The following is a 14,310-nucleotide window of genomic DNA, read 5'->3' on the forward strand; positions in this document are numbered from 1 at the left end:
ATAATACAACACAATTTCATATTTTCATGAATAAAAATGAGGTACAGACGCTTATCAACAAGAACTTCAGAAAGTCAGTGAATTAGGAGTGCCCTTCTCAACTGCTCTTTGTCTTCATCTTTGCATCATTCTTCAGTCTATAACACGTTTGTCTTAGCAATGATTATAAGAGCTCTGTTTAATTCTGTCCAGCTCAAACTGGTTTGATCATCATGGCCACTCTCTTCAAGGAATACGAGCCTCCGTGAAACTCTGCCCAGTAAACACCATCCTGGTATCGGCTTCGGTAATGCCCACCTCGATACCACACCCCATTCAAGTTAGAGTGGGCGCACATGTGGTACCACCAACCGCCCTTCTGGTAATGAGCACAGTTACCTATGAAAGACAGAGATCAGAGAAGTGCAGAAACATTGTGGTGTACTTTAAAAGAGAGCACACAGGATGGATTACCTGAGTAAGCGTCTTTATCGCGGTCCAGAGTTGTGAAAGCTTTATTGTTATGCCATGACAGAGAGTCTCCTGCGTTGCCTTGGTAACTGCCTAACCGCAGCCGAAACCAGTCGCTCTCGGGTTCAACTTGAAAACTGTCGTACTCCGCATACATCTGTCGTCCCTGCCAGTCTTCCATGCTTACTCGTAGCTTGTAGGTGACCTGTGAGGTGAGCCAGTACAGATTCTCCAGACCCAGCCAGTACTCTCCATCCAGATTCCCAAAGCCTTGCTGTGGACAGTCAATAATCATTTTATTTGATCATTTCATTACTAAGAATACATTTTTATATTAATACTTCTTACAACTTACAAACCAACATATAAATAAAAAAAGCTCAACATTAATCTTGCAAATAAACTTCAACTCGCCTAACAATCTACACAGTGTACAACTAGTATTAGGATGCATTGATTAAGATTTGACAGACGGGGTTGATAGTTTTGTTATATCCACCTTGTATTGATCCCACGTCCTGAAGAAGTTAACAGAGCCGTCCTGTCTCCTCTGTATAACCGTCCAGCCACCCTCAGTTCTGCTGTGATCACACCAGGCCTGCAGCAGATGGTTGGTGTTACGCGGGCGCAACAGGTAGATACCACTGGTCTTCTCTCCTGACTCCAGCACATGTTGACAGTCCTGCCACGGCCCTTTAACAGGAGACAGAGTAAGCACTTTCAGAATACTTTTCACAATACAGTGGCCCCAAAAAGCATCTGGACACTTTTAGATATGTTTTAATCTCATTTTAAAATATATCGTTTCATTGCGTTAGAACAAAACATGTACTTTATATCCTAGATTTGTTTTTTCAAATAAAACAATAAATTAAATTACATTTATACCACACCTTTCTAAGAACTAACTTTTGATAATCTCTAATCAACTGGTCACAGAATTGTAGTCACTTCCCCTTACGAGAAACCACAGGTATTCACTAACTACATAAACATGATTTGTTACCTGGTTGTCTTTAAATTTTGAGTTAATTCAACTTAAAAATATTAGTTAACCCAACGAGAAATGAATTGACTTTACTAATATATTTAAGTCCAATTAACTCAAAATTTAAAGGCAACCAGGTATGTTATTTTTTAAAGTTAAACAGTGTTTGACAAGCACAGCACATCTAAATGTATCTAAATACCTCTTACCTTAATTTTCTTAATTAGAAAAATTTGCTTTATTCTGTTTACTTTAAATGTAATTTTTCAGTTTTATTTGAAAAATATTAAAAGGTGCTGTCTATAAAATAAATGCCGTTTGATTTTCAATACACTTCATTTTTAAGTACAGTTTAATAAATGCAGATACTGGTGTCACTGTATCTAACTGTTAGACTAAAAGTGAGTTTAAAGTGAGGAGAGTGTGAGATGGGAGGTGTCTGTAATGAGCAGATGTGTGGAGGATCTGCAGGGGCTGTGGCGAGGTCACAGTCTCAGTCTTTATCTCAGACTTCTTATCAGCTCACCATGAAGGAACTCTTACTCCCACAAAACCAAAAACTAATTCACCTACTGCACATCTCAAGCAGTGCACACATTTGTCTAATTCTCTAAATGGGTGTAAATGATTCAACATGAACATCAATTGTTTTTATCAAATGCTAATTATATTTAATACAGACTAACTCCCAAACTGACCAAAATCCTAACCACGTACCTAAAAGAAAACATTGTGCATTGTTAAATGGTTTTGTGTTTACAAAATAGAAGTTAATAGGGGCCAGTGTTGTTTAGTTACCAACAGTCTTCAAAATATCTTCTTTTGTATACAGATGAATGAAAGCCATACAGATGTGGAATAACGTGAGGGCGAGTAAATGCGAAAAGGAATTTCATTTTGGGGTGAACTATCACTTTAAACCTGCCCAGGGTCCTCTTCTGTTGAAGATCCCTATTGAAGTATAGCAAACACAACCGTACACAAATGTACAGTAAATATCACCATTATAACAGGGCCTGTAATTTGGGAATGTCAGGGTCATTGAATAGAGCTTTACATGTGTCCTTTAATCTTACACCCCGGTTAAGCAGGCAAAAAAGCACTGTGTCGTAATTCAATGGGTTGAGTCGCAAAACTTCATGAAGGTGGTGATTATCTGATCTGTGTTCTGTACACATGCACATGTTTGTGTGTGTGCTAATGGTAACACACGGCTCTCAGCCTTCTCAGCCTTCCATCATATGAAGTGTGGGGGTCAGTACCTCTGATAAGACATTGTTTGGAATTCTCTGAGATAAAGCTTCCTCGCTGTGGGTCACTGACACATGGGCCGTCTGAATTCCTAAACGTGGGAAACACAGTGACCCATATCTGGGGTTCTCACTCATTTGCTATGGCTCTAGGGTTGGGGATTTGTATGTCAATGCTGTGGTATATCAGTAGACGTACAAATTTCAGCTTGAAAATGATCAAACTCAAGACACATGACTAGAATATAATGGGGTGAGCTCTTTTGACCAGGAAACCCTTCGGAACACCCTAGCAACCCCTTAGCAACAGAACGTTAGGTTACCTGGTGATTTAGTGACGGGGTAACTGATGAAAGGTGTTTCAGTGGGTGAGTCATCAAAGGTCTCCGGCGGTTCCTGCGATCTGTGTTCCTGGGCACTTTGGTCTCTTTGGACATTGCTGGCAACGTATTGAGACTCTACACTCAGCGATTCGCTTGACTGTTGAACCGGAAGTGGTGTAACTTCCTGTGAGGATCGTCAGAAATTTCTGTTAGTGTTTTGGGGGTTACCCCGTGGGTTTGTGGGATATCTGGAGTTCAGCTCGTACCTGTTGTGCTTTGCACTGTTTCTCCAGTTGTGTGATTATCTGACTCTGGTTGCTCACGAGAGAAGTGAGCATGTCGAATTTCTTCTCCAGGTCTCTGTAACTGCTTGTCACTTGCAGGACCTGATGGGATTTGATATATCGCAGACGCAGAAAGCTGATTATCAAGACAAATCAAGGAAGCAAATCTCAATTTGCTCTTCAATAAACCTCGCTGCTGTCTAGGACAAACACTTGAGATATGACCAAAATCTCATTTATGATTGAAGTTTTCTGTGCAAAAATCTTTGAGCTACCTGGGATGTTGCGTTAATCACCAAACTCTCGAGCCGCCGTTGCTCCGAAGCCTGATCCTTCTTCTGTAAGATCTCATTCAGCAGCTGGGCGTAGAGTTGGGTGATGCGGGCGTTCATGTTGACGCTCTCCCTGCGCAGAACTCTCATCACATTGGCCAGCGTGCCTTCGTGCTCCAGCTCCCCACGCATTCCATCCAGCTGTTCTTGCTGCCGTGTCAGCTGTGCCCGCAGTGCCGCCATCTCCGAGCGGTTGCCACGGGTGGATTCGGTGCTCACGCAGAGCGCCCCTGTTATCTTCTGCTGGGGCACGATGAAGGTGTAGGAGCAGCGGTTTGGCTTATTATCTGATGCTCGAGACGGCCTCTTCTGACTGACATCATCCTTGGAGGTGTCTGCATTGGAAGCTTGCTTACGGCTCTTGACGCAGCACGTCCTCTCAAAACACAGCAGGAGAAGCAGGCAACAAGTCACTGGAATCTTCATTAGGGTGTTTAATGGTCCAATAAATCGCCTGATCACATCCATACAAACACAAACAAATGAAAAAATCTTACTGATGTGCATATGCAAGATCAAGGCTTATAAGATGCCTGTTGTATTTATATACTTTGCTATGATGCTTGAATAGCAAAGCAATTAAAATAAACACGTTCAATACATTTTGTACATTACATTATGATTTAATACAACATTTCAATGCAGGAGGCAAGTTTTTCTTAATGTTCAGATTTAATGTGACTTGCAAAAAAAGGCTTTTTCTAATGAGCTAGAAATTGTTAGACGATGCAACCGTCTTAATATTGTCAACCCACCTCCCCCAGCTTTTACACTCGTTGGTCGACAGTGAACAGAAATAAAGCGGCCTGCAGTTTATGATGTATGCCAGATGTTTCTTGTTTTCTTGTTTAACTCAGGACGTGAAAGTTTTGCCTTTTCCTGGGTTAATTAACACGTCTACATGAGCGAAAGATAGTCAACAGGAAACAGCCTGAGTCAACCTATCATTTCATTCAATTGTCTAAATCAATTGCTAAAGTCAACATGGATGAACAAAACACAGCTTTGGTACACATCATAAACTTAAGCAATTAAGCACTCAACCAAATTACCAAAACATTACTCAAATAGAATTAGAGCGGAAAATATAAATTGATATTGCAAAATATATTGAATATGAAAGATATGAAAAAACAAAAGATTTTAAAAAGCATGTCTTTTATAGTGCGTTCCAAACAATATCAATCAAACTGCAGTTGGCTTATTTTCAGTAATAATAATTAAAAAAAACTAACTAGCACAACAACAACAACAACAAAAAAACAATATAAATATGATTTTTAAGTTTATATCAAATGTTTTGTCAAATTACCTGTTCTCAATTGTACATTTTAAAATTTAAGAAACTTTTTAACTCTTGAAAAAATAGTTGTAACTGTAGCTAGCTCAGAATACTTTTCTTAACATATTTTAAGGTTCAAATAATGTAACGGATATTTGAAAACAAATTTTGTGAGGAAAACTACATTATAATCATAATTATATAAACATGTTTCTTACCTTCTCAGGAAATACCACCAGATGAACTTCTCTGCTGGTTTTGGTTCGTTCAGTTCTATTCTCACAAAATCCAACCTTTAGATCTTTCTACTTTATAATCAACAGAATGTAACATTTACACAACATCACTATTAAAACTAATTGTTTTAAATGGCTTTTGCCATCAGTACTTTTGTTATTATTTAGAGGACTGTGGTCCACGCTCTGGCTGCCCTTCAGTGGAGATGTTCAAAGGAAGTTAGCAGTGGAAAAATGGGAGACACCAAGACTGGCAGTATACTTTTAAAGTGGGATTATCAGCTCCTGTCAGGGGATCTGTAAACAAAGAAGAGTGTAATTACAAAGCAGTCTAATGAGACCAGCTCCCCTCCTCTTTACTTCTAAACGGCTCTGTCCCCCCTCGCACCAACACGCTCTGCCTCCACCATATCCATTGATGCACACTGTCTACATATGGGAAGAGATAGAGTGTCTGTCTGAATCTTCAAGAGTATATTCAATGTTTAGTGAAAACAATAACATTGGCACCAAGCCCATACAATACATCAAATATGCTACATACACAGCATATAATTGCTTAGGTTTATGTTGGTTCTTGAAGATTCTTTAGGTCATTCTCTGTTGACCATATGTCATTTATTATAAAAGATGTTTCTTTATCTCTATAACGTTAAATAATTGTATATTTCTCAAAATACCATGGTAGAGTGGTTACACATGAAGTGCACACATGACGGGTTTCCCGGACAGGGATTGTTTTATACCAGGAATAGGCCTTAGTTAAATTAGGATATTTAAGTCGTTTTTAAAAACATGCTTTACAAAAACATTAATGGTGTACATCTTAGTACAAAACGATTGCACTAATATATTTTAAGATTTGTCAATGCAAGTTGTTTTCGATTAAGATACCTCTAACATTTAAGTTAGTCTGGGACTAGTCATAAACCGTGTCTGGGAAACCGCCCCTTGTAAGAACAAAGTGTGATTAAAATATGATCCACAGCATCTTTTCTTTTAAACGTGTTGTGAACGAATGTATTGTGCCACTGAGCCTTACTTCATTTTGCTTAATTCTGCCTTTATAAATGCTGCCATTCACTGGCTGAATTGAAGTTATGAGCTAGTGAAATTTAAATGGTTATTGTGCTTAAAACATTAAGGCGGAAGAGTGACAAAAACTCCTTGGGTCTAACAAACCGTTTGATAAAACATTTTTGTTATGAGTGTTTTACATGATACTTGCCAAAATGTTGAATCGAACGAACGTCTGAAGACAGCTTATAGCGCCACCTGGTGTCCGTGGACCATTGGACGCTGTGCAGACTATAGATATATAGAACTAGATGCCTCATTCAAGCGCTCAAGTCACGTAGACGTGTCCGCCATCTTGGAACGGTCCACTGACGTCACTTACAGTTTGCTTGAATGCCACACTGCGGGCAGATAGGCTTAGAAAACCACGGGGATTTAAATTCCCGAAAATGGGATATGCTTTCGTTGTTGTCATGTATTAGTGTAGTAAATATAATGATTGAGTTTACACAACAATAAATATGTTCTTCACAAACAAAGTCAGCTTGATCTCGAGTGTTTACGGACCGGCTCAAACCGTTCCAATATGGCGGACGCCCTACGTATAGCGGTCCATTGAAACATAGACATAAGAAATACTAGACCGCGCATTGGCTGCTTTTGTCAGCTGCTGCGATACGTCAACGGCGCCGCCATATTGGTCGTGGCAAGAGTAGCATGTAAACAAATGCAAGTAAACGGGGGAGCTGCGCTTTTTCGGCATTAAAAGCACAATAACGTAGAAAAATTAGCCGTCGATAACTGGAGCCGAAACATACCTGTACACCATGTAAGTTGTAAAGTATTCAAAATCAGTTGAGAAATTGGGTTTTTCCAGAAAACCCGCATTTGAATTGCTCTCGCGGTACTTGATGTCATACACCGATCCGTGTTCGAACACACCTATGGTCAGTTGATGGCGCTGTTGTCAAACAAGTCTGTTTATTTCAATATACTTGCACTTATGATTTTCTTCTGCAAAACTGAAGTTATTTGTACTTTTTTTTATTCCAATCTGTTCGTGCAGACATTTTACAAAGTTTTTTGTCTAAGTTGACAAGCACTTTTTAATACTTTTGTTGGTTAGATATTTGCAAGACCCACCGTCAAAGATAAAAGTGACAAATAATAATGATTTATAGCAATAAATAAATAAAAATAGAAATCACGAAATATGGAGATATGAGGTTTCAGAAGGACAGCAGCGGTATAAACCACATTGTCAGTTATTAGAGTTGTTTTTATCTGGTTAACAAATGGTTATCCTTGGCAAGATTTTATTTGATAGCATTTTATCTTTTTTCACAACTCGGGATAATCGTTTACCCTTGAACTGTTTTAATGCATCTGACGTCAGACCGCATCACGTCCCCGCTCTCTTAATCATCACTGGGCTAATAACTTTATCATCGATGTCAAATGTGCTGAAATGACACTCTTTGATTAAATATAGGCTATATCACTTACCAAAACTGGTTATGTCAGGTTTGGATACAGCATGAAGCATTAAAGTTTTATCATTTAAACGTATTAATCCTGACTTATAGTAAATTCGGAATGGTATAAAAGCCTTTTAGTTTACTTTTACATTTTACAAACCAATTCGGAATGAACAGCTACTATAAGGATGACTATCTTTTAGGCTTTGGAGCAACATTGCATTCTCATGAAGACAGATTATTAATGTGTAATATATGAAACTAACAGTTTAATGAATGTGCACCAACAAGGTTGTTGTTAGGTATTTGTTTATATACTGTACCTTTATAAAGAGCATGTCCCTCCTTTTATCCTGTGCCCATGTAGAGGTCTTTATGCTAGTTGGGAAGGTGTGACAGACTCAGGTTTATTACCCTCAGCATGGAGCAAAGTCCGACAGAAGGCCTTCACACGGCACCATCTCTGGGACAGTTTGAGTCTGTGCCTGTTTTCCGTCCTGAGAGGCCTCAACAGTTATGAATGACAGCTTACGGTGACCCGCACCTCCCCTCTCCTATGGATCATGAACATCCCACACTATCTCCAGGATCACCCCCAGCCCACAGCTTTCCACCCCACCGACCACACGCGGGACATTGTGACCCAAGAGGCACCTTTAACATGTAAGTAGATCTTCATATCTTCAAGAAAGAATCCCGCTTTTTCATGATTCTGATTCATTAATGTATTGGAAAATAGTTCAAATCAATTTAGTGTTTTACTATCCTAAACCTACTTGTTAAACTGATCGGACAAACAAATTGATTAGAAACTCACCTGGTATAATATAATTGTGTTGGACGGTTTTAGTAAGCATACTGAATAGTTGAATAGGCCTACTTGTCATTAAATAAATAAATCTAGGAATTCTATATAAGACCGTAAAAAAGTCATTTTCAGTGATTTCTAAAAGAATCAAACTAAGAGTTATGTAAGCAATATATATCTGAGCGCTTATTCGTCCTTTGTGATAAGACACTATAGGGCTATATTTTGAGAAATAATAGACTGCCCTGTAGATACATCAGATAGGCAGAGCAATAAAACTGTTTTTCAATCTTACAACCCTGGTAGATCATCACCATCCCATCTTAATAAACGTTATAGGATCCCTACAGATGACAAATAAAACTTATTTTAAAACTTGTTTTAAAACTGTGATATTCCATAGCTCAGGATTTAAAGCCAGACCCAGATGGAAGGGCAGGTCAGGAGGGCTGTCCCGTGTGTGGTGACAGGGTGTCGGGGTATCACTATGGTCTGCTCACCTGTGAGAGCTGTAAGGTCTGTTTTCACTTGATCACTTACACAACTTGAATACAAAGGGTAAATCCTATTATAAAGTAAATCCTACTTACTTCTTTTCCAGTGTAGCGGTTTAGCATGTATTAATCTGTGTTAATGTCAATACAATTGTTCATGATAGTTCATTGTGCATTAACTAATGTTAACAGAGACAATGTTTGATTTTAATTATGTATTATTACACGGCTGGTTGGAATGCTTGATTCTGATTGGCCAGTCGCGACATTTGCAGGTTCGTTATTCCCAGATAACAACCGCTCAAAACTTATAACACACGGTAACCCGGATGCAGCAAATCATTTTGAGAGGTTTTTTGACAAATTAAATATAAATATGTCTTTTAATAACATGTATGACATTATATTTACAAATGATTAAACCAAATTGCCTATTCGTGACATTTGAACGCGTTTCTTACTTTAAAAACGGAAGTAAACGGTTCGCGGAAGGTCTGCATTCGGTAAAAATGAGCTAATAAAATATTTCTAATTCACATTTCATGTCCAGTTTTTTTCTCATGTGGCAAGTAGCCGTGTAATAAGCGGGATAATGTACAATCAGCCGGCTGTTATCACGAAATAAGCCCATTCAGTGGTGTACACACTGTCGGGGCTTATTTCTGCGATAACAGCCGGCTGCCTGTTCATTATCCCTTAGTTAGTAAATGCTGAAACTAACATAAACTAAATTAATAAATGCTGCAATCAAACTTTCATCAATAAACAGTTAATCCAACACACTTGCATACTTATAATTAGTACATAGGACAACAACTAGACCACAAAACAATTGAAAAAATCGACATTAATAAAGAAAGATATTTAATTTTGAATAATAACATTTGTTAACATTTATAAATGCATAAACACGAACAAACTAATAATGAACAAAGTCATTTTTTCAGCATGTATTAATCTTTGCAAATATATGTCAGTACAATCATTCATGTTAGTTCATTCTACAATAGCTAATCCTAAATGGTTATAACTTTTGATATTAATTATGTATTAGTAAACACTTAAATTAACATTAAGATCAATAAACGCTGTAGAAGTATTGTTCATTGTTTGTTCATGTTAGCTAATAATGTATTAAATAATGTTAACAAATACAGCCTATTTGTAAAGTGTAACCTTTGAAAACTTGCAAGTAATATAAATATTTTAATTATAAAACTTGCAAGTAATAAAATGTTGGTCGATCCTTGAAACTTGCAAGTAAAATATATTTTAATCATAGTGTCCAGGATTTTCTCTTTATAAGTATTGAAACCTTGCGAATACTCTCATCAGGGCTTTTTCAAGCGCTCCGTACAGAACAACAAGCGCTATATGTGTGCAGAGCGACAGAACTGTCCCATGGACCCGGCCCAGAGGAAACGATGCCCCTACTGCCGCTTTCAGAAATGTTTAGCTGTGGGAATGAAAAGAGAAGGTAAAGCCACACACACACACACTGGATCTGTGTTCACTGTGGTTCTGTTTTACAGTTCTGACCTATTAAGTCTCAAGTGTCAAAGTCACTATAAAGTAATATAAGATATGGAGGGATAGCTATCCTAAATACTTACAGGTATGACCTCTTTTCCTATCTATAGAATCATAAACCACTGCAACAGCAATCTCTGATGACTCACAAAAATGTGCAAAAACACATTATGCAACAACAGATGTGGTTTTCCTTACTGTTCTTGTTTTATTGTAGCTTTTTTAAATCATGAATTATTGTGATTGTTTTGAACATCACAACACAATGTGTCATTCCTTTCTGTCAATCCTTCTCACAGCCGTACGTGCAGACCGCATGAGAGGTGGACGAAACAAATTTGGGCCTCTATATCGACAGGACAGACAAATGAAACAGCAAAGAGGGTCCTATCACACGGCCAACAGCGCCCCCTACAGGGTCAAACAGGAGGGACCACAATCATCAATGCATCATGATTTTCCTCTCTCAAACCCGTCCCCTGCTACTCCTGACCATTACCACCCACCCCAGCCCTTTCCTCCCAGCATCAGCCAATCAGAGTTTCCCATGTTACTGGACTGCACCATCCCCAGAGACCGGACACTTTCTGATCCATCCCTGTCTTTTCACACGCTGTATTATCCAGGCTTTCACGGATACCCTCAAGAGAAAAGAGACCTCACGCTCAACTACAGTCCTGCTTCAACGTTGCCCTCTGCTCCCATCTCCCCTACTGTTCTCACCACACCCGTATCAACACCAGCTTCTACTCCAAGTTCAACCCCGAATCCACATAGCCTGACGCCCACAGTGACCCCAAACCCTATTTCATGCTTCTTAAGCCAGCTCCTGCAAGCTGAGCCGGATGAGAAACAACTCTGCATGCGGGTGTTAGCAAGCCTACAGAGAGAACAGGCATGTCGAGGAAAACACGACCGCCTTAACACATTCAGCATCATGTGCAAAATGGCCGACCAGACTTTGTTTGGACTGGTGGAGTGGGCTCGCAACAGCACGCTGTTTAAAGATCTTAAGGTTTATTTCTGTTCAAGTATTTGTCAACGGAATTGGGTTAAAGTTTCTTCATATGCCATAGCACGCCCCTTATTTTAAGTTGGGACCCTTAAAAATGAAATCCGGGCTACCTTGCTCATACCTGATCTCTTGTATATAGGTAGAGGACCAAATGGGGCTTCTGCAGAGCTGTTGGAGTGAACTTCTGATCCTGGATCACCTGTGCAGACAGGTGGCTTACGGAAGAGACGGCCGCATCTGTTTGATTACCGGACAACAGGTGAGAGTGTCATGTCTACTACACTAAACTTCGAAAGACGTGTATTCACGACAAGCTGCCATTTCTTTCATGTGTACCAGATCGAAGTATCCATCATCCTCAGCCAGGCTGGAGTTACTCTCAGTAGTCTGGTGTGCAGAACCCAGGACCTTGTCTCAAAGCTTAAGTCTCTTCAGCTGGACAGAGAAGAGTTTGTGTGCCTCAAATATCTTGTTCTCTTTAACCCAGGTGTGTCTTCACTCCTGTTCACGCTAAAATATTTATTGTTTTCTTAAGCACAGTTTAAAGGGTCAACCGTGTGTTGCAGATGTAAAATCAGTACAGGATCGCAGGCAGGTCGAACAGACTCAAGAGCGTGTCAACAGAGCACTGATGGATCACACCATGCAGACCCATCCGGGTCACTCGGACAAGTTTGGCCAGCTGCTGCTCCGTCTGCCTGAGGTGCGCAGCATCAGTCTGCAGGTGGAGGAGTATCTGTATCAGCGCCATCTGCTGGGTGATCTACCCTGCAACTCGCTGCTCACTGAAATGTTGCACGCGAAGCACACGTAAGACACAACGAGAACAAAGCTTGTCTTTTCATATGCTCTTGTGAATCTTTATTTGATCTTTAAGTCCTGAATCTGGATAGGTGGAACAAAATGTGTAATTTTGAACGTCACTATTTTTGAATAAATCAAGATGCCAGTTGTCATCATTGGCTGGTATTATCTGTATAATAACTACAGTATAAAATGTGAAGTAAGCTCACACACTGTTAACTAATTAGTTATTTGTGGAAATCACATCTGGTCAAACACTGCCACTGTCTAACTTGCCTTAACCACAGTCACACATTCTTATTATAAAAGAAAATGGTTTGTTTTTGATATTACTTCCAAGTTTCAAATTTTGCATCTGTTTTTCTATGGTCTGATTTTATGTCCAGAAAGGTAAATGTTATAAAGCCTGCTAAGAATGTTTGCAGATCACCATTAAGCTCAAATAGGAAAATAAATGACTTAATAAAATAAAGTCTATTATTATAACCTTTTGTATGGTGTATTTATCTCATAAATTAATAATCAGAATTATAAAAACAAAAGTAAAAGCCAAATAGCCTAGACGCATGATTTTTTGGGGGGGAGGGGGGATTTGGGGAGGGACTGGGAGTGTGTAATGCCTCAGGACGACAAACCCTTGATCCGACTTGCGTTTCCACAGAAATGCTCACAAATAAAATTTCTCTGTCTGTTATACATTGTAAGATGGTCATTTTGATAGATTTTAAATGTATTCTATCATTATAAGTGCGCACCCATAGGTGTCACGGAATGGCAGAAGAACCCAAGTGCGGGCAACGGCAATGAAGGGGTTAACAAGGGTATTTATTATATAAAAAACACAAAACAAAACACCCTCGATGGGGGAAAACCGAAACTAAGAATCTGTATTAAACAAACAAGACTTCCCACGTGGGGGCAAAAGGAAAAACAAGAACAGCAAAACCCTAACTAAAAAACACGACACAACGTCTTAAATAAAACAAGGCAGGATAAAACTAAAGCAAAAACACAAAACTCACAGTTCTCAAACAAGGCATGGAACAGGAACACGGGCGACAACACGAGCATGAACACATACACAACGCACGAGACACGAACAAGCATGTGCACATGAAACGCAATCCAAAGGCACAAGACAAAGAAACATGAGGTCATTTATAGGGGAACACAAACGAGGGATAACGAGCAAGGACAGGTGTGGAACATCAAACACTCAGGGAAAGATCACAAGGAAACGAGAGGAGCGGGGCCAATGACAAGACACTGGAGAGAACGTGTATTGTCAAAAGGACAATAATATGTTTCTCTCCACACCTAACCAAAGACTTTGTCATGGCTCTGCTACAGGACCAAGAAAACATGACTAAGTGAAGCAGAGCCATGACACATAGGCTTGTCTCAATCAGCCCCTATAGGGTTTTGGCTAGAAGGGATACAGCTACCTCCACTGGGCATGCGCACTTCAATACCGCACAATTTTTGTCACGCTGACAACAGTTAATTACTTTTTTATTGTAAGGTTAGATGTAGGGTTGGGGTAGGTGCATAAGATAATGCAATTTATTGTAATTTTATGGTGAGATTTTGCATCACTTCCGGCCATAGCTATATCCCTTCTAGCCACAAAGCCCCATAGCTCCCGACAACTTGCACATAGTCTTCCGCGTTCTCTTCAATGCAATTCTCTTCTTCCGGTAACAGTGTTAAAGTCCAGCTTGCGTTTTTTACTGCGAATTGATTGGATGTATAAAAACAGCTGTTGCATTTTGAAATGAAACTAGCAGCAGACTGAAAGTTGAAGGGGAGGAGTTAACGGATGCTCCGCCCAAATAGTCTCATTTTCGTCATTTGAGATGGACCGTCATTGGCGGAAGTGCATTTTTAGATTTTAACTGAAGATTATGAGGGTATTGATCAACTATTTACTATAAACGCTACAATATTTCATGAAAAAATAAGAATTGTAATTTTTAATTTAACTGGGACTTTAAGTGTATCTACATGCTGAGATTATGG

The 14,310-nt window shown here is 39.3% G+C and overlaps 2 protein-coding genes across 2 annotated transcripts; one reads left to right on the forward strand and one right to left on the reverse strand.

The window, feature by feature from the left end:
• Positions 1–186: 186 nt before the first annotated feature.
• angptl6 (angiopoietin-like 6) lies at positions 187–4,053 on the reverse strand. Its single transcript, XM_057346584.1, has 6 exons — positions 3,571–4,053; positions 3,264–3,397; positions 3,012–3,199; positions 950–1,143; positions 454–724; positions 187–378 (listed from the first exon to the last, which is right to left on the reverse strand). Exons 1-6 carry the CDS (start codon positions 4,051–4,053, stop codon positions 194–196), a joined length of 1,455 nt encoding a protein of 484 aa, XP_057202567.1. The 3' UTR covers positions 187–193.
• Positions 4,054–6,884: 2,831 nt separating this feature from the next.
• On the forward strand, positions 6,885–12,692 carry nr5a5 (nuclear receptor subfamily 5, group A, member 5). Its single transcript, XM_057346583.1, has 8 exons — positions 6,885–6,991; positions 8,008–8,303; positions 8,852–8,964; positions 10,278–10,419; positions 10,772–11,487; positions 11,627–11,746; positions 11,827–11,974; positions 12,054–12,692. The coding sequence occupies exons 2-8, from the start codon at positions 8,204–8,206 to the stop codon at positions 12,299–12,301; spliced, it is 1,587 nt and encodes a 528-aa protein (XP_057202566.1). The 5' UTR covers positions 6,885–6,991; positions 8,008–8,203; the 3' UTR covers positions 12,302–12,692.
• The last annotated feature ends 1,618 nt before the right edge of the window (positions 12,693–14,310 follow it).

This window comes from Triplophysa rosa, linkage group LG11 (assembly GCF_024868665.1).
Source record: "Triplophysa rosa linkage group LG11, Trosa_1v2, whole genome shotgun sequence".
NCBI lineage: Eukaryota > Metazoa > Chordata > Actinopteri > Cypriniformes > Nemacheilidae > Triplophysa > Triplophysa rosa.

Coding starts and splice junctions, on each gene's coding strand:
- angptl6 (XM_057346584.1), bottom strand. CDS start 4,053: ATGAAGATTCCAGTGACTTGTTGCCTGCTTCTCCTGCTGTGTTTTGAG. Junction 3,200..3,263: donor CAACAGGTACGAGCTGAACT/CCAGATATCCCA, acceptor CTGACGATCCTC/ACAGGAAGTTACACCACTTC. Junction 725..949: donor GGACGTGGGATCAATACAAG/GTGGATATAACA, acceptor GACTGTCCACAG/CAAGGCTTTGGGAATCTGGA.
- nr5a5 (XM_057346583.1), top strand. CDS start 8,204: ATGAACATCCCACACTATCTCCAGGATCACCCCCAGCCCACAGCTTTC. Junction 8,965..10,277: donor TCACCTGTGAGAGCTGTAAG/GTCTGTTTTCAC, acceptor TACTCTCATCAG/GGCTTTTTCAAGCGCTCCGT. Junction 10,420..10,771: donor TGTGGGAATGAAAAGAGAAG/GTAAAGCCACAC, acceptor TCCTTCTCACAG/CCGTACGTGCAGACCGCATG.